The 19,384-nt window shown below is 41.3% G+C and overlaps 1 protein-coding gene across 6 annotated transcripts in view; it reads left to right on the top strand.

The window, feature by feature from the left end:
* The window catches only part of MYO9A (myosin IXA), a 322,627-nt gene that overhangs the window by 218,708 nt on the left and 84,535 nt on the right, over nucleotides 1-19,384 (top strand). For all 6 annotated transcript variants that reach the window (XM_038746410.1, XM_038746411.1, XM_038746413.1 and 3 more), the window contains 4 exons: nucleotides 5,137-5,258; nucleotides 11,477-11,618; nucleotides 14,628-14,823; nucleotides 18,399-18,518. In XM_038746410.1, coding sequence (XP_038602338.1) covers nucleotides 5,137-5,258; nucleotides 11,477-11,618; nucleotides 14,628-14,823; nucleotides 18,399-18,518 — 580 coding nt within the window. The remainder of the gene's footprint in view (nucleotides 1-5,136; nucleotides 5,259-11,476; nucleotides 11,619-14,627; nucleotides 14,824-18,398; nucleotides 18,519-19,384) is intronic.

The raw sequence follows: 19,384 nt of genomic DNA, 5'->3' as shown, positions 1-19,384 counted from the left end.
ACAGCGAGTAGGTTGGCATTAGAGGAGCGAAGTGTGTGGATTGTTTTGCAATAGGAGATCAGTGAGGTGAAGTAGGAGGGGGGGAGAATTGAGTACCTTAAAGATGAAGGTATGGAGTTTCCATTCGATTCAGAGGTGAATGACGTTTTTGAAGAATGAGGAGACAGAGACTGATTGGTTTTTCATACAATTAATCCAGTCAGCAGAGCAAAGTGTGGACTAGAGAGGGGAGAGACAGGAGGTCAGTGAGGAGGCGGGTGCAGTAGGCAAAGTGAGAAATAAATACTTGGATCATAGACAAGTCACTTCTCTTCTCTACCTCATCTGTAAAATGGGCATTGAGTCTGTGAGCCCCATGTGGGACAGGGACTATGTCCAACCTGATTTGCTTGTATCCTCCCCACTGCTTAATTCAGTGCCTGGCACATAGTAAATACTTTTAAAAAATCACAATTATTAGTACTATCAGCATGGCAGTAGTTTGGATGGAGGGGAAAGGGCAGTTCTAGGGGTGTTATGATGTCCTCTTGGTTCTACTTCACGACAGATTGATTAGGTGGGTTGAATGAAGAATTGAGTTGGGAATACTGCTAAGATTATGGCTTCGTGAGGTGGGGAGGATGGTGGTGTTGTCTAGAGTGATGGAGAAGTCAAGGGGAGTACAGCGTTTGGGTGGGAAGATGATATCTGTTTGGGGCCTGTTATAACATCTGTCTGTGTTGAGAGAGAGGGAGCAGGGGTAATGTGTAACATTTATGAGTGTAGTAGTAAATCCCTTCAGTACTACAAAACAGGAAATTTAGCTTAATGCATCATCTGAATTTGAAAATGAAACCTGGAATTTAAACTTGGCTTTGCAACTAGCACACTGGGTAGATTTGAGGAAGTCATTTCACAGATCTGTAGTAGTTTCTTAATCTGACAAATTGAGGTAGAGTATTTGAGCCTTACTACATAAGGTTGGTGAAGATTTTAAACAAAGTACTTTGACCTTCTTTGGGAAAGATCCTGATCTAAATAAAAGATTAACTGGTGAAAAGAGGATTAGATTGAGTTTTAGAAAAGAAAGGCAAAGAAATCACAGTGTTAGTAGACACAGGATGATTAAGCAAGAGAGATGAAAATAATATAACTCAGAATTACCAAATACTAGATTCAAACCATTAGGAAATATGCCTAATACATAGTCACCCACAAATATGTATATTTTTAAAAGGAGAGTTGTTGTGCTTTGTTTTTTTTAAGGAAATGGAAAAGATTCTTTTTTCTTGAAAAAGCTTTTAGTTAAACCAAAAAGGCTGTTGGAATTTGGGGGATTTGTGAAAGATCTTGCTGTTTCAGGGTGCTTAGGGTATTTCATCCTTTTTGGCAAGAGAAAATAATGAGTGGGTGGATGGGTTTTCATTCAAAGAACAAATCCTAATCCTCCTCAACCTCTCAGCTGCTTTTGACACTGCTGACCACCCGCTTCTCCTGGAACATTATCCACGCTTGGCTTCACTGATACTTTACTCTAATGGTCCTCCTCCGATCTCTCTGCCCTCTCATTCTCAGCAGTTCTTTCATGGGCTCCTCCTCTGCCTCCCACCCCCTAACTTTGGGAGTCTGTGAAAGAAGCAGCATGACCTAGTGGATAGAGCACAGGCCTGGGAGTCAGAAAAACCTGGGTTCTAATCCTGCTACCCCACTTGTTGACTGTGTGACCGTGAGCAAGACACTTCACTTCTCTGTGCCTCCATTACCTCATCTGTAAAGTGGGGATTAAGATTGTGAGCCCCACATGGGTCAGGGACTGTGTCCAACCTGATTAGCTTATATGTAACCCCATGCTTACTGTTGTCCCTGGCACATAGTAAGCACTTAACAAATACCATTGTAAAAAAAAAAAGCCTCAGTTCTGGTTCCCCTTCTATTCTCCATCTACAGCCACTTCCTTGAATAACTCATTTGCTCCCAAGGCTTCAACTACCATCTCTACATCTACATCTCCAGCCCTCGTCTCTTTCCTTGTCTGCGGTATTGTATTTTCTCCTGCCTTTAGGACATCTCTACTTGGATGTCTCCCTGACATCTCCAACTTAATATGTCCAAAACAGAACTCCTCATCTTCCCACCCAAGCCCTGGCACATAGTAAATACTTAAAAAAAATCACAATTATTATTACTATCAGCATGGCAGCAGTTTGGATGGAGGGGAAAGGGCAGTTCTAGGGTTGTTATGATGTCCTCTCGGTTCTACTTCACGACAGATGGATTAGATGGGTTGAATGAAGAATTGAGTTGGGAATAATGCTAAGATTATGGCTTTGTGAGGTGGGGAGGATGGTGGTGTTGTCTAGAGTGATGGGGAAGTCAAGGGGAGTACAGAGTTTGGGTGGGAAGATGATATCTGTTTGGGGCCTGTTATAACATCTGTCTGTGTTGGGAGGGAGGGAGTCTCTGTGACTTTCCCATCGATAGACAGCAACACCATCCTCCCCATCTCACAAGCCCATAACCTTGACATTAGTCTCGACTCATCACTATTCAAAAGTCAATCCGTTACCAGATCCTGTTGGTTCAACCTTCACAACATCGCTTAAATCCGCCCCTTCCTCTCCATCCAAACTACGGCCATGTTAACAGTAATGCTGGTATTTGTCGAGTGCTTACTCTGTGGATACAAGCAAATTAAATTGGACACAGCCCCTGTCTCATATGGGGCTCACAGTCTCAATCCCCATTTTACAGATGAGGGAACTGAGATCCAGAGAATAATAATAATAAATAATTATGGTATTTGTTAAGCGCTTACTATGTGCAAAGCACTCTTCTAAGCGCTGGGGTTGATACAGGGTAATCAGGTTGTCCCACAATGGAGCTCACAGTCTAAATCCCTGTTTTATAGATGAGGTAACTGAGGCACAGAGAAGTCAAGTGACTAGCCCAAAGTCAGCTGATAAGTGGCAGAGCTGGGATTAGAGCCCACGACCTCTGACTCCCAAGCCCTTGTTCTTTCCACTAAGCCATGCTGCAGAGAAGTGAAGTGACTTGCTCAGGGTCACACGACAGACAAGTGGCAGAGCCAGGATTAAAACCCATGACCTCCTGACTCCCAGGCCTGTGCTCTATCCACTATGCCATGCTGCTTCTCCATGTTACTTCTGGCAATTATCCTTTCCCATCTTGATTACTTCACCAGCCTTCTTACTGACCTCCCTGCCTCCTGTCCCTCCCCACTGCAGTCCACACTTCACCCTGATGCCCAGATAATTCTTGTACAAAGTTGTTCAGTTCATGTTTCCCCACTGTTTAAGAACCTCCAGCGTTGCCCATCCAACGGTATCAAACTCCTCACTATCCGCTCTAAAGCACTCAATCACCTTGCTCCCTCCTGCCCCACCTCCCTGACTTCCTACTACAATGCAGCCCACACATTTCATTCCTTCTCACTGTACCTCAATCTCGTCTTTCTCACCGCTGACTACTCACCCATATCCTGCCTCTGGCCTGGAACTCCATCCCCCTTCATATCCAACAGATGATCACTCTCCCCACTTTAAAAGCCTAATTAAAAGTACCTCACCCCCAGGAAGCCTTGCCCAACCAAGTGCTCATGCCCTCTTATCCCACTCACTCCCTTCTGCATCTCCTTTGCACTCCGTTATTCTCCCTGAAGTCATCCTTCCCTTGGGCCCACAGCACTTATGTACATATAATTTATTTTAATGTCTGCCTCCCCCTTTAGCCTTTAAGCTTGTTGTGGGCAGAGAATGTTTTCCAAACCCTTAATACAGTGCTCTGCACACAGTAAGCAGTCAGTAAATACAGTTGATTGATTGATCTCTTACCCTCAACCTCCTGCATGTCCCCTTCCTCCTCCCTGGAACTCCCTTCCCCTTCACATCCAGCAGATCAGTGTTCTCCCATCTTTGAAGCCCTTTTAAATCACATCTACTCCGGGTAGCCTTCCCAGAGTAATCTTTCATTTTCCCACCTTCTTTCCACCCTTGCTATCACTCAAACACTTCTGCATTAGTTAAACACTCCTCCAAGATGCCTTTCTTGCTCAAGTTCTCTTTTTCCCCATCTCCCTCTTCATTCTGTGTCATCTATGCACTTGGAACTGTGACCTTTGGGCAGCTGATATTCACCCCACCCCCAACCCCACAGCACTTATCTACAAATTATATATTGTACATTATATATGTATATTAATGTCTGCCTCCCCTATGGACCGTAAGCTTGTTCTTATTAGGGAACATATTTGCCAACACCTTTGTTTTATACTCCCAAGTGCTTAATTCAGTGCTCTGCACACAGTAAATACTACTGATGATGATACTCAGTACCTCTCGCCCAGCTCTCTCCCCTACCACGTATATACTATGATTAGCTCTACTGCTTCTCTCTAACTGTAATTCATTTGAGTGCTTGCCTCCCCCATTAGACTGTAAATTCCCGGAGGCCAAGGATTATGGCTATTAACTCTATTCTGCTTCCCCAAGGGCTTATCACAGTGTTCTGCTCAGAGTAAGCACAATGCATATTGTTTGTTGATAGATTAATTGATTTTCTGTTAAGCACCTCGCTTTCTAGTACTTGAACACTGGAGATAGCATGTTCCTCCATTTCCCATTTAAAGTGCTGCATTCCATGGCAGTTTTGGTTAGCCTAAAACCAAATTTGCCTTCATTGTGTGGTTTATAAATGAATCTTTATAATGAGTAATTTTCTCCAGTTCTTAATTATTGGTCTTAGTCCTATTGAACAACAATAGTAATATTTGTGGTGTTTGTTAAGCACTTAACTGTGAGACAAACATTGTACTAAACACTGGAGTAGATACAAGATAATCAGGTCAGACACTTTACCCCGTCCCTCACCAGGCTCACAGTTTAAGTAGGAGACTGTGAATCCCCACTTTACAGGCAAGGAAACTGAGATCCAGAGACATTAAAGTAACTTGCCCAAGGTCACACAACAGGTAAGTGGCAGAACTGGGATTACAGGGCCTCTGACTCAAAGGCCTGTGCTCTTTCCACTGAGCCATGCTGCTTCCCAAAGTCTTCCTGGAATCTTATCTAACTAAATTAACAGAATATTTTTTCTGCCATATAGCCAGACTAATGTGTTTCTGTCATTTTGGTTTCCTAGGAGGAGTACCTAGCTGAAGGAATCAGCTGGCACAGCATAGACTACATCGATAATAGTAGTTGCATAAATCTGATCAGCAAGAAGCCAACAGGATTACTCCACCTACTGGACGAGGAAAGCAAGTGAGTGTTGTGCATTTCAAAATGCTTTTTGTCCTCTTTACCTCAGTCTCATACCTTATTCAAATTAAAGTATATCAAGCAAAAGAAGAGTTATGTGGTGTACCAGATTCCTTAAGCACTTTTTAGTGCACTAAAATGAGATCCATTATGAAGTTCTCTTCCTATCGGGTCGTTTGCCTTTTTCAGGGTTTGCCCACTCATGCACATTTAACTTATAAGGTTAACCGGCTTGCACGTCTTTTCCATTAAATAATAGTAATAAGACTGGCATGTATTAAGCAGTTAGTATATCTCAAGAACTGTTCTAACTGCTGGGGTAGGTACAAGCTACTCAGTTTGGACACAGTCCCTGTCCCACATGGGCTCACAGTCTTAATCCCCATTTTACAGATAAGGGAACTGAGGCCCAGAGAAGTTAAGGGACTTGTCCAAAGTCACAGAGCAGACAAGTGGCAGAGCCGGGGCTAGAACTCAGGTCCTTCTGACTTCTGGGCTTTTTCCTCTAGGCCCTGCTGCTTATGTGATTAAAGGGATAAGTGTTTGTGCCACTTCTTGTCCCATTCATGTAATGTCTTAGAGAATGAATTAAACTAGATTTGGAAATTATTTTGAAAAATCAGTTCCCCAAACAGTTTTCACCTGGAAAAATTATGTGAACCCATTTTCTATTTAGCCCTTGACATGCATATTCAACATATTGACACACCTCCAGGCACCCACCTCTCAGACATTCAGCAAGTATTATTTGTACCTCAGTTTCCTCATCTGTCAAATGAGTATCCCAATACCTATTCTCCCTCTTAGGTTGTGAGCCCCTTGCCGGACAGGGATTGTGTCTGATCTGCATATACTCTATCACTCCCAGCACTTAGTGCTTGGCAAATAATAAGCCCTTAACAAATACCACTATTATTAAATGCCGATTTAATCCCCTTAGAATGAGTGGCACTGCATACAAAAACATTGTCCTTTCCCATTTGCTTGCTCTGAGGCAGTGATGAGATTCAGGTCGTTCAGATGACAGGCTTTTCCATCAACTTTGCAAGTGGTAGCAAAATTGAGTTTCTCAGACCTGCTTTAATCATCTATTGATCTTTTAGGTCCATTGAGAGCTAGTCTAAGAAATGTGGGAGACAGTTCTAGAAGGTCTGTCTTCCCACAGTTGTATGAGGGCCTCTTGGCTTCTCTTTGGATCTGTGTTATCACTCTGATGACGGGACCATGTTAACCACCGGAGACCTCTCGCCTGCCCACCAAATGGATCACCCAGTTCTTTGGGGCCAAATTGCGGGCGGGCAGGCGGGTGGGTATTTAGACCGCTCATTTTTTTCCCAAACTACATTAAGCAATGTAGCCAAGAAAAAATTCCTAAACTTGCCACCTCAGGGGAAATTCCCTCATCAAAGAATGGATTCAATGAAGGACTGGGCGAAAATGCCAAATTTTCCCTCTCATATTTGGTATTGAATTGACTGCAGAAGTAATCTAGATGAGAATGGAGTGTTCTGGTACCTTGCTCCCACATTTAAAGATGTTTCTATTCGAGATGAACATAAGTGATCATATTGAGAAGGTCAAAATGTAAGTGGATTTTGCTCTGTCAAAACAAGATCTTTAAGATGTTTCTCATTTTATCCTCTTTTAGGGGCTTTTTAGTCACGTATGTAACCGAATCTCTTGTTTTGAAAGTATTCAAACAATAGCTACTAAAATTGCCAAAACACTGTAAATATATTCCTTTCTTGCCAAGTCTCCACACAGAGAGAAAGGGGAATGACTAAATCCAGATTTCCTTTACCTCTGCTGCATTTTATCCAGGTCTTTAATTTAAACCACCTGGCACCATTCTAAATATATATCACCAAGAATGATCAAATCATACCCGATTTTTATTATTCTTTTCTATTCTGATTTATGCATGTTTAGTTTACCTTCCTGTTTGAAGATTGCACTGCTGACAGTGCTGTTATCCATCCAATAATATTTATTGAGGGCTTCCTGAGAGGGGAGCTCTGAACTAGGCAGTTGGGAAGCCCACGATAAAAGGTAAAGTAATGGTTCCTGCTGTCAGAGAGCTTCAGTAGCTGTAGACCTGTCAGGATTTCCCTTTGATTTGTGCTGTACTTGCTCTTTGTAAGTGATCATTCAAAACTCATTAAGGACACATCATTTACTCTTCTGCTGGTTACAGAAGCCAAAAACAGTGCTTGCTTGTTAGATATGCTAAATTCTGTATGAAATGCACAGTTTAGGACTTTTCTGGGGAGAAAAAGGGCTGTTATTGAATGATTTCATTTTTTTTTTAACTTGGGGGGGTTCATTTTGTGACCCATGATTTAAAAGCTAGAGGTCAGTTATTGCCAGTCATCCCATTGGATGTTGCTTTGGCATTTTCTCACACGTTGCTGCCACTGTCCCCTCCACACCAACAAATATGTACTCCCTGGTATGAAGAAAGAGGGATCTTCTGTGCCTCCTCTTGTATTTCTTTTTGTGCATGAGCTTTTGTAGAGGAAAAGGGGAGGTGGTGGTGGCCCTTCCTGGGAGTCATGCTGGAAGCCCTGGCCAAGAGAATACCTTTTCCTTGGCCAAATACGTTCATTTGAGCCATCTCTCTTCCTCCTCTTCGGTCTCACATTTCATTCTGCCTTCAGGACATCCCTGCCGACGCCTTGAACTTAACATTTCCAAAACAGAACCCATCATCTTCCCATCCAAATACTGTCTTCTCTCTCCCCCCAATCACTATGGAAAACACTACACTGTCCTTTTTAAAAGGTATTTAAGTGCTTACTATGTGTCAAGCACTGAACTGAGAATTGAGGTCAATACAAGATATTCAAGTGGATGCAGTCCTCTTCCCACAGGGGGCTCACAGTCTAAGTAGGAGGGAGGGAGATTTAGCCTCCATTTCATAGATGAGAAAACTGAGTTACAGAGAAGTGACTTGTCCAAAGTCATACAGCAGACAGGTGATGGAGCCAGGATTAGAACTCAGGTTCTCTGACTCCTGAACTTAATCTTTCCCCTTTTGGCCACATGGCTTCTCCTTGTCTCACAAGCCCCCGACGTTGGCCTTACCCTCAACTGATCTCTGTCATTCAACCTATGTATTCAATCTGTCACCAAATCCTGTCAGTTCTGTCTTCACAAAATTGCTGAAATCCATCAAAATGTCCTTCCAAACTGCTCCCATGCTGATCCAAGAACTTATCCTAGCCTGCTTTGCTGCATCAGCCTCCTTGCTGACCTCCCTGCCTCCTGTCTCTTCCCACTCATCCTGCTTTCCAGATCATTTTTCTAAAAAAAACTATTCAGTCCACACCTCACCACTCCTCAAGAACCCCCGATGATTGTCCATCCACCTCTGCATCAAGCAAACTCCTTCCCATTGGCTTTAAATCACTCAATTGGCTTGCCCCCTTTCTGTCGTTGGTTGCTGATTTCCTACTATAAACCAGCTGGCACACTTCACTTATTTAACATCAACATACTCAGTGTACCTCAAGCTTATCTAACTCACCAATGACCCCTTGCCCTTGTCTTCCTTAAGGCCTTAAACTCCCTCTCCCAGTATATATGACAGACCACCACACTCCCCACCTTCAAAGCCTTATTAAAAACCCATCTCTTCCAAGAGGCCTTTTCTAACTAAGCCCTCATTTCCCCTACTCCCTTTCCCTTCTGAATCACGTAAGCACTTTTAGGCAGGGAAGGTTCCTCCTAATTCTGTTGTATTGTACTTTGTCAGGTGCTTAGTACAGTGCTCTTTGCCCTTAAATCACTTGATATTCACCCCACTCTGAGCCCCACACCACATACACATGCATCATTCATTTATTTTAATTCCAGTCTCCCCCCTAGACTGAAATTTCCATATAGAGAAGGACCATGTCTACCAACTCTGTTGTATTGTATTCTCCCAAATGCTTAGTACACTGCTCTGCTCACAACTACCACTGATGGTTTTTCCTCAGTTCATCTCATTCAACCCAAACATTTAATGTCAGCAAACCCTGTCAGTTCTACTTTTTCAATATCTCTAGAATCTGTCCCTTCCTCTCCGTCCAACCTGCTTTCACACTGATCCGAGCACTTTTCATTTCCCACCTCAACTATTGCATCAGCCTCCTCGCTTACCTCAGTGTATCCTATCTCTCCCGTCTCCAGTCTGTACTTCCCACTGCTTCCCAAGATCATTTTTGCCAAAAAACGATTCAGTCCATAACTTCCCACTCTTGGAAAAACTCCAGTAGTTGCCCATCTACCTCCACATCAGTCAACCGTCACTTCTGTCCAACTTGTTGATCTATTCCTACAACCCAGCCCGCAGACTTCGCTCCTCAAATGCCAACCTATTCTCTGTACCTCAGTCTTGTCTACCCTGCTACCAGCCCCTTGTCCATTTTCTCCCTTGGGCCAGGAATTCTTGTCCTCTTCAGATCCAAGAGTCCATCACTCTCCCCACCTTCAAAAGCCTCTTAAAATCATATCTCCCCCAAAGATACCTTCCAGAATAAACCCCTTATTTTCCCACCTACACAACCCAGCCCCGCAGAACTTAACGTACATATCCTTATATTCTACTATTTTTTCTATCAGTAATTTATTTTAATGCTTGTCTTTCCCTAGAGACTGTAAGCTCCCTATGGGCAGGGATTGCATCTACCAACTCTGTAGTATTGTACTCTCCCAAGAGCTTAGAACAGTGCTCTGCATACAGCACTCAAGTCAGAGAACCTGGGTTCTAACCCCAGCTCTGCCACTTACCTGTTTTGTGACCCGGAATGAGTCACTTCCTTGTTCCTCAATTACCACGTTTTTAAGACTGTGAGCCCCAGGTTGGGCTGGACTGTGTCCAACCTGATCATCATATATCTACCCCAGCACTTAGTAGGGTGTTTGGCACATAGTAAGTGTTTAACGCATGCCATAAAATGAAATAAAATAAATACTGTTGATTGATTAGTAGGTTCACTCCCTCGTAAATTCATTATGGGCAGGGAACGTCCTGCTAATTCTGTTGTATAGTACTTTCCCAAATGCTTAGTACAGTGCTCTGAACATAGTAAGCACTCAATAAATGCGATTGATTGGTAATTTGGGAGTACCCCAGAACTCTCCTCAGGCTTTGTCTTATCTCTGAATAGGAGAATTAGCAAGAGAGCAGCAGGCAGACTGTCGCTTCCCAGCTCCTAGGCTTAGGGCTCCATGTGTTCGTGCCACCAGCCTGGTCCAAAGAGAAGTGGTGATAGTACTGTGACCTCGAGGGACCTGGCCTGCTCTTCCTGCTGTTCCTACTGCCCGTGCCACTTTTTCAACCCTGGGGGTGCCGTGGATCGAGGTGCAGGTTTTTAAGAGTTCCTGCCATGCCATTTTGGTTTACTTCAGTTTGGCAATGCCAAGAACTTCCACAGACTCTCAGAAAGCAGCAAATGGGAGAAGCCGTGTGACCTAGTGGATGGACCATGGGCCTGAGAGTCAGAATGACCTGCGTCCTAATCCAGCTCCACCATTTGTCTGCTTTGTGACCTTGAGCAAGTCACTCAACTTCTCTGGTCCTCAGTTACCTCATCCGTGAAATAGGGATTAAGACTGTGATTTACTTGTACCCACACCAGCGCTTAGTACAGCGCCTGGCATATAGAAAGCACTTAACAAATACCACCATTATTATTATTATCTACCCCAGCACTTAATACAGTGTCTGATACATAGTAAGTGCGTAACAAATACCTCCCCACCCCCCACTCCCAATTTTTTTTTTTAAAGAAGTTCCACAGAATCACACCAGTGGTGTTGATTGGCAGGATCCATTTTTTTGTAATGTGTGGCACATTTTTACTATAGGAGAAGGATAATGGGCTTGTGGAGATCGTCTGTCGTCCAAAACCCATATTATAACTGATGTTTCATGTACATATGTCTTATTAAATGATTAGAATAATCATGCAAATTGCCTGTGCCAAAGGTGAAGAAGTAGGAGTCAAGTGAATCATTTCAGAGAGTGGTGGGTTGGAATTAATTTTTTTTTGCAAGGTTAAGTTATAAAGCATATTGGAATATCCATACCACATGAAGAGAGATCAATGCTGGTTGAAGTTTGATGGTCTGTGTCATTTCTTTTTCTTTTGTTTTAATACGTGAATTCACATGCATAAAATAAATGATTGACTTACCAACTGCATCTGCCTTCAATTTTCTTTCTTTGTATTCAGCTTTCCTCAAGCCACAAACCAGACGCTACTGGACAAGTTTAAGCGCCAGCATGAGGGAAACTCTTACATCGAATTTCCAGCCGTGATGGAGCCTGCCTTTATCATAAAGCATTACGCTGGCAAAGTGAAATATGGTGTGAAGGTCAGTAGTCCTCATCATTTCCATATCTGGCTGACATCCATAGTCACAGTTTGGACCCATGTGTAGCAAGTGCTGCTGTTTAAAAAAGTCAAATTTCTCTTTCCTTTTTTAATTTTTTTTTTTAAAGCTGTAATGGCCATTCTTTACACTTTGTGCTTTCTGTACCTGTGATGAGCAGTTTCACACTGAATCCTTCCCGAAACATACCCACAATTATCTAACATTCAAACTAGTCCACTTTTTTAAAAGAGGGCTTCTGTCCATCCTATATGAATTTTAGATTTTGTGTGAGATGAATTTGGCCGTCTATTTCCAGCATTTCCCAGTTCTTGGATTCTACTATGAAATGGATGGATGCCCATTCACCTCCTCATCAAACAAAAACTCCTCACCATTGGCTTTAAAGCACTCCACCACCTTGCCCCCTCCTTCCTCACCTTGCTTCTCTCCTTTTACAACTCAGCCTGCACACCTTGCTCCTCTATTGCCAATCTATTCACTGTGCCTCCATCTTGCCTATCTCACCATCAACCTCTAGCCCACGTCCTACCTCTGGCCTGGAATGCCCTCCCTCCTTAAATCCGACAGACTATTACTCTTCCCCCTGCTTCAAAGCTTTAATGAAGGCACATCTCCTCCAAGAGGCCTTCCAAGACTGTCTTAGCTGTCCTCATCTCCCACTCCCTTTTGCCTCAGCCTGACTTGTTGCCTTTGCTCTTCCACCACTCCCAACCCACAACACTTATACATATACATGTACATATCTGTAATTGTATTTGTTATTCGTGTCTGTCTCCCCTGCTCTAGACTGTAAGCTTGTTGTGGGCAGGGAATATTTCTGTTTATTGTTGTAATGTACTCTCCCAAGTGTTTAGTATAGTGCTGTGCACACAGTAAACGCTCAATAAATGCGATTGAATGAATGAATGGATAACATTAGTTTATGTTATGAGAAGCAATTTAATGTGGAGATTAATTTTTCAGTGTTCACATTGTATTGCACACTGGAAAAAAACCCCACAAAAATCAATTTGGATTTTGTGCTGATTATATTTAGCCCCATAGTTGGCTGCTTTTCTGTGAAAGCTCACCTGTTCAGGCACATCACCTCTGAATCAGAAGGAACAAAAGGAGTTTCTACTACATTAATAAGAGGTTACATTCATTTCAGAATGTTCTCTCTGGTTCCTTACCACTAGTTTCCAATCTCCATTTACCAATCAATTTTCCCTGCAGTGTTCTTATAAAAATGAAAGTAGGATGAAGTTGGAATAAATAGAACATAGATGAGAAATTGAATGAATAAGGCCTCTTTGAAGGAACAACATGTACCCACTTAAAAGCAGTTTGGAGAGTCGCCCCAGATTGAGATTTTGGGCTCTTTAGTATAGGAGTTTGTTCTTAGCCTCATTTTAGATCTTGGTTCTGTATTAGGAATATTCACTTGTGCTAGGGCTGAATCCCAGTGCCTAGCAGTAGAGTGTAGCATTTTTGAGCTGACCCTGAGACCCCTGAAGATTATGGATGTGATACAGTACACCAAATAGCTGATAGGGAATACTGTTTTAGACGGAACTGAATGCAGGTAGGGCTGCGAGAGGCACTTAGTCCCAGAGGCAGAGGGACTTCCATTCTTCAAACTTCCCTTCCCCATCCTATCAGGATGCATAGCGTCCTATTGTAGAGAAGTTTATTTCAGCAGGATTTGTTCAGACCGATGCCCATATTCATCACCCCAACTCCTCTTCCAGAATAAGTTAAGCAGCTACCCTGGGGAAGCCGAGAGGAGAAATAGGCAATTAGTTTTAACCTTACAGTTAACAGGGTCATTATCATCATAATAATGGTATATGTTAAGTGCTTAGTATGTGTCAAGCAATGGGGTTGATGCAAGGTAATCAGGTTGTCCCATGTGGGGCTCACCATCTTAATCCCCATTTTACAGCCGAGGTAACTGAGGCACAGAAAAGTTAAGTGACTTGCCCAGAGTTACACAGCTGACAAGTGGCAGAGCCGGGATTAGAGGCCACAACCTCTGACTCCCAAGCCTGGGCTCTTTCCACTAAGCCACGCTGCTTCTCTGTATTGTATAGCATTGTAGGCTGGCCCTTATCCGATAGATTTTTCAGATCCCATATTGCTGTCATTTTTACGCTTTTTATGAGACAAAGTGTCAAACTAGTTTTTTCTAGTAAGCTTTATGTTCAGAGATTTTTTTAAGGTTCATATATTTTAGAAGAGGAGGGGGTCTTAGTCATTTTAGAATTGAAAGCATTCAGCCCTACAGTCTAAGGGGGCTTTCAGGGCTTGGGACAGAGTAAAAATATTCGGATTGAACTTGTGCCTTAAAATTGGACCTTTTTTAAATTCAGTGTCTAGTCGAGTAAAACCTTCTCATAAGAAATATTTCAAGTAAAGTGCAACTAATATCTGCTACTCACTGGTTTTCAACTAATAAAGTGGTAAGAGGTTTCTACTAATAAAACTGAAACTGCTATATTAGAAGCAGTGAGAATTCAGTAGATAATCAGTAATATTTATTGAAGGCTTACCGTATACAGAGCCCTGTACTAAGTGCTTAGGAGAATACAGTTCAGTAGGGTAGGTTGACACAATCCCTGCCCCCAGGGAATTTACAGACTAGAGGGACCAAGAATAAAATAGCATTTCAGAGAAGCAGCATGGCTCAGTGGAAAGAGCACGGGCTTTGGAGTCAGAGGTCGTGGGTTCAAATCCCGGCTCCGCCAAATGTCAGCCGTGTGACTTTGGGCAAGTCACTTCATTTCTCTGTGCCTCAGTGACTTCATCTGTAAAATCGGGATTAAGATTGTGAGCCCCCTGTGGGACAACCTGATCACCTTGTAACCTCCCCAGCGCTTAGAACAGTGCTTTGCACATAGTAAGCACTTAATAAATGCCATTATTATTATTATTATTATTATTTGTAGTTAAAACTAAATTTCTTATAGAGTTTTCTGCGTACAGTATAAATATTTTCTCTTCTTTTAGGATTTCCGAGAGAAAAACACAGACCACATGCGCCCTGACATTGTAGCACTCCTAAGAAGCAGCAAAAACGCCTTCATCTGTGAGATGATAGGAAATGATCCAGTGGCTGTCTTCCGCTGGTCAATTCTGAGAGCTTTTTTCAGAGCTATGGTTGCTTTCAGGGAAGCTGGAAAGCGATATGTTGAGAAGAAAACCGGTGAGTAGCAGATATTAATCACACTTTACTTCATCTTTTACCCTAGCTCTATATGGCACTCAAGCTATTTGAGCCTGATAGGCATCCTGTGGATTTAAATGGACTAAACTATCGTGATTTAGTTTTGTACACTTTACCACAAAGGCGTGTTCCAGAATTGGCTAGTTGAGTAGGATTATGTGGGGGTTAAAATAAAATGGATTCTTAGTCTTAGTCTTCATTGTTAAAAAAATGTATCTTGACATTGTAACTTATTGGTATTTCCAATACTAATCTTCAGTCCTGAAGGTGTACGAAATTCAAATCCAACAACTTAAAACAATGAAGCAAAACATGGAATTTCATTTATTTTGGTTGTTTCTTCCATGCTTTTCTCATTTTAAATTCAACTGGTAATCTGGCAATGGAAGAAGTAGGATGCTTCTAATTTTTCAAGGTGTTCAGTCTTTCAAGCTGCAAAAGACATGTGTTAATAGTTTCTAGGCTGAAAAATTTACTGTTGTGCCGTCAGCCAGAGCCAACCCTTGCCCCCCCGTAGAACCAGGAGCAGTAAATTCAGTGAGATAATGGCAGTGCATTGTAGTATGACAAGCTGTATTCAGATGTGTTTTGGAAGAGTTGCTTCAATATGTAAGGCAATTTCTGAAAGGTAGATAAAAGCTTTTACTGTTCATTTCTATGCACAGATAGGCTTCAAAGTCATTACATTACCAGAAGTGCTCCAGGGGTGTGACAGGATGAAAGTTAAAATGGAATACATAGCTTTTTGGCTGAATGCTGAAATTTCCTATTAAATTGTGCCATTAATATACTCTCACACAGACCCAAAGAGTGTGGAGTATTCTCGTACTTAAATGCTTCATCCTCTGATTGTGAAAGATTATAGTAATGAAGAGTGAGAGATTGAAAGCCCTGGATCCTTAATTTGTGTTCTCCGTTCTGCTCATAATATTTGATTTCAGCAGTTTGTTGCCTAATTTATTTCCCCTCAACAAAATTAAGGTTGTAACGATAGTTTTAAAGGATTGTAAAGATAATAGGACCTTTGATAAGACGTCCTTTGATAAAAGCTGTATTATAGGTACAGTCTTTGTTATAACGTATTAGTCATTTAGGTTGAGATGTGAATTGCCTGAAATGTGTTCCTTTATGGAACCAGAAAGTCTAGGGGGACATGTATAATTGTAAAAATCAGCATGTCTTTGAAAGAATAAAAGTGCCTGGTCCTGCAGTTTGAGAAGTCTAAAAGCACTTTGGAAGAGGCAGGCACTTAAGAAGAATTCAAAGGAAGACTCTTCCAACCAGCTAAGATTCCTCTTATATAACAGCAAGCTATTATATAAGTAAGGTGTAGTGAAAATTCAAAGCGACAAAAAGTATTTCTGAAAGGCATTGGGGCAGAGACTTTCCTCATAAGTCTCAATCATCAATTTAAGAATAGAGCTATGCCTTTCTAGAGACTTTACAGTCTCATCAACAAAATTCAGAAATTATCTAGAACCCCTTGGGGGGTTTTCTGCTTTTTACCTCATGTGTTCACCTTAAATTTGTTTTATTCATGAACCCCAGCTGGATAGATGGCAGTTAAAGAATTCTGTCTATAACTCTAGCAGTAATATTGCAGGTTAATCCAAAATACAACTCTTCCCTCTTTTCTCTGATCATATGTTCAGTGATCAAGGTTCCAGCCACAAGGATTTTCTCCTCTTTACTCTTTTAGTCTGATGGTAATTTTTTTTTCAGGTAATCTGCTAAAGATAATCTGCGAGATCTTCATATTTTTAGATAAAGGAATCATTTGAATATCTTTAATTTTCTAATAAAGCTGACTTTCATAATAATGGTGGTATTTGTTAAACAGTTCCTATGTACCAATCACTGTACTAAATGCTGATTAACACAAGTTAATCAGGTAGGACACAGTCCCTGTCCCACATGGGGCTCACAGTCTAAGGGGGTGGAAGAACAGTCATTTAATCCCTATTTTACAGTTGAGGAAATTGAAACACAGAAAAGTTAACTACCCCTAAAGTCACACAGCAGGCAAGTGGCAGAGCCAGGTTTAGAACCCAGGACCATGCTCTTTCCACTAGGCAAAGCTGTCAACTGCATAGATAGCAGTAAAATTAAGTACATTCATTACACAAAAATTATTTGTCCATGTTTCTTGTCTAAGTAATACTGATTTAAAGATACCCAGTTACATATATGCAAAAGAGGAGAGATTCTTGCCTTCAAAAACCCTTTTAGCGTAACTAATAGTTTCTCCCCTAAACATTATTACAAATAATTTTACAAAAGTCGTAGCAGATATTGAAGTCTATCATGAACAATATAGTCAAAGTATATGGTTCCCATAAAACTAAAAATCTTCAATAAATGGTTTAAAAAAACCCCAATGTACATTGGGAGATGAGGGGAGAACAAAGGGCATATATTTGTTAAATTATCTCACAATCAGTGGCACTACTAAAGTTCATCGGTTAAAGTTCTTTAAAATGACTCACTTTGGACTTTTTTGTACAGGCTAGCACCTTAATATGTCCTCACAGTGGTGGAAATTTTCCCCATTTTAATCGTAAAGTCCTGATTTGGTATACCCAGGGTCATCAGACTGTGAGATGCACTTTAAAAAAAATTATTCAGTACACCTACAATAATACTCAGTGTTGGTTGTTCACCTGAGACCATTAAGCATGAGTTAATTTATCCCCCTAAAACCAAGTCCAGAGGTTTGTTTTAAATGAGAAATCCAAAGAAATATCTGAAAAATCCGCATTCTTTAATGCATCTAAGTCCTCTTAGTGTATAGAGAACATAATGCTTTCTGTCAATTTTCCTTCTGATTGGCTTGAGTTAACTCTTAGTGGTGCAAACCTGGGGCTTTGTGGAGTCAACTTTAATGAACTTCAGGGTGAGCATTGCAGAACCTAATTCTTTCCTTTATTTTCTTTCTTTCTGTGGCAGTTTATGGTGGAAAGCAGCTAAATTACCATTGAACTTGTGCTTAAATACTTTTGGCTTAAGATTAATAAATATCATGAATTATGCTTTTTCTTGCTGACCTCTAAGTATGTTTCCTTATTCACCCTTGTGTCAGTAATGCCCTATTTGTAAATGTGTGTCAATAACCGTGGGATCTATCTATGGCCAAGCCATTTACCTGCTTTGGAAGTTTAATTACATTTCTCTTTTGGGTTCAGAAGGTGTTTCTACAGTGCTGCCAACCATTTGCAAAAGTAAAATTAATGGGACATTGCCCAGGATAAAAATAAAATGGACTGTTTATGTTATTGTTCATAAAAAAACAATTCAGCTGCAAAATCAGAATTTAATTTGGGTTTTATATTGGATCACACATTTGTGCCCAAGTGCCACACATTATGAGGCAACTGAAGTTGAATTTTGACAGTTATTAGCACTTCTGGGTATTTTCCACAAATATTAGCGTAAAAACCCCTACATTTTCAAACAAACTGTGGACAGTTGGCAGCATTGTTCTTTTCTCTTTCCTGGGTTCTGCTTGTATAATTTCTCTCTTCTCTCCATTTTTTGTTTTCATTTTGCTTCCCAAGGGCATGATGATGCAGTGCCATGTGCCGTTTTGAAAAGTGTGGATAGTTTTAGCTTTCTCCATCACCCAGTCCATCAGAGGAGCTTAGAGATCCTGCAAAGATGCAAAGAGGAGAAGTACAGTAAGCCTCCATGTTCTAGCGTTCTCTCTGCGTCTCTCTCTCACACACACACTCTCTCTCTCTCTCTCTCTCTTTCTGTCTCTCTCTCACACACACTCTCTCACACTGTCAAGAATTGGAAACCAGAGGCATCTTGCAGAAGGATGGGTCCAAAATATGCTGAGGTCAACATCCAGATTTGGAATGAAGCTTCCCAAATTCCTCATAACCAAATATAGGTCCCTTTGTGGGAGATTTCATCTTTTGCCATAAGGGAATTCCTACACAGATTTTGGGAGACACATTTTTTTTAATGTAAACAATTCCAGAGGTAATGACTCCTATTCATTCTTGTCTGCTATCTCTCTTGGATAAAATCCATGTTTTAATTACTCATGAAGTTGTTTTATTAATGAGTTCAGGGGTTAGTCTCACCCAAATTATCTGTTCAGCTGATTAAACCAGATTGAATTATCAGTAGCATACCACTGCAGCAGGGCTTTAAAATGCCAAATCTCAAAATTTTGCATCAGACTTAACCCCTTTTTAAAAAATTAAGATCACAATAGCATCATCCGTGGCTTTTATTGAGCACTTACTATTTGCAGAGTACTGTACTAAGCACTTGGGAACGTACAATGCAGCAGAGTTGGTAGACACATCTCATGCCCACAACGAGCTTACGGTCTAGGTATGCCATACCATTTCCGTGGTGCAGAAAGATGACTATGGTTTCCATTTCCTTCTCTTTTGTTGATTATCTAGTAATGGCCTGAATAACAATCCAGGTACTGTTAAGTGCTCAATAACTACAATTGAAGGGATGAATGATTGTTGTTATAAATATGAAAGCTGGACTTCTGCTGCAGTGAAAGTTAAGGGTCTGG

The sequence above is a fragment of the Tachyglossus aculeatus genome, chromosome 5 (genome assembly GCF_015852505.1).
Source record: "Tachyglossus aculeatus isolate mTacAcu1 chromosome 5, mTacAcu1.pri, whole genome shotgun sequence".
Lineage (NCBI taxonomy): Eukaryota > Metazoa > Chordata > Mammalia > Monotremata > Tachyglossidae > Tachyglossus > Tachyglossus aculeatus.
The sequence above is the reverse complement of the archived record's forward strand: the minus strand, read 5'-3'. Positions and strand labels throughout refer to the sequence as shown.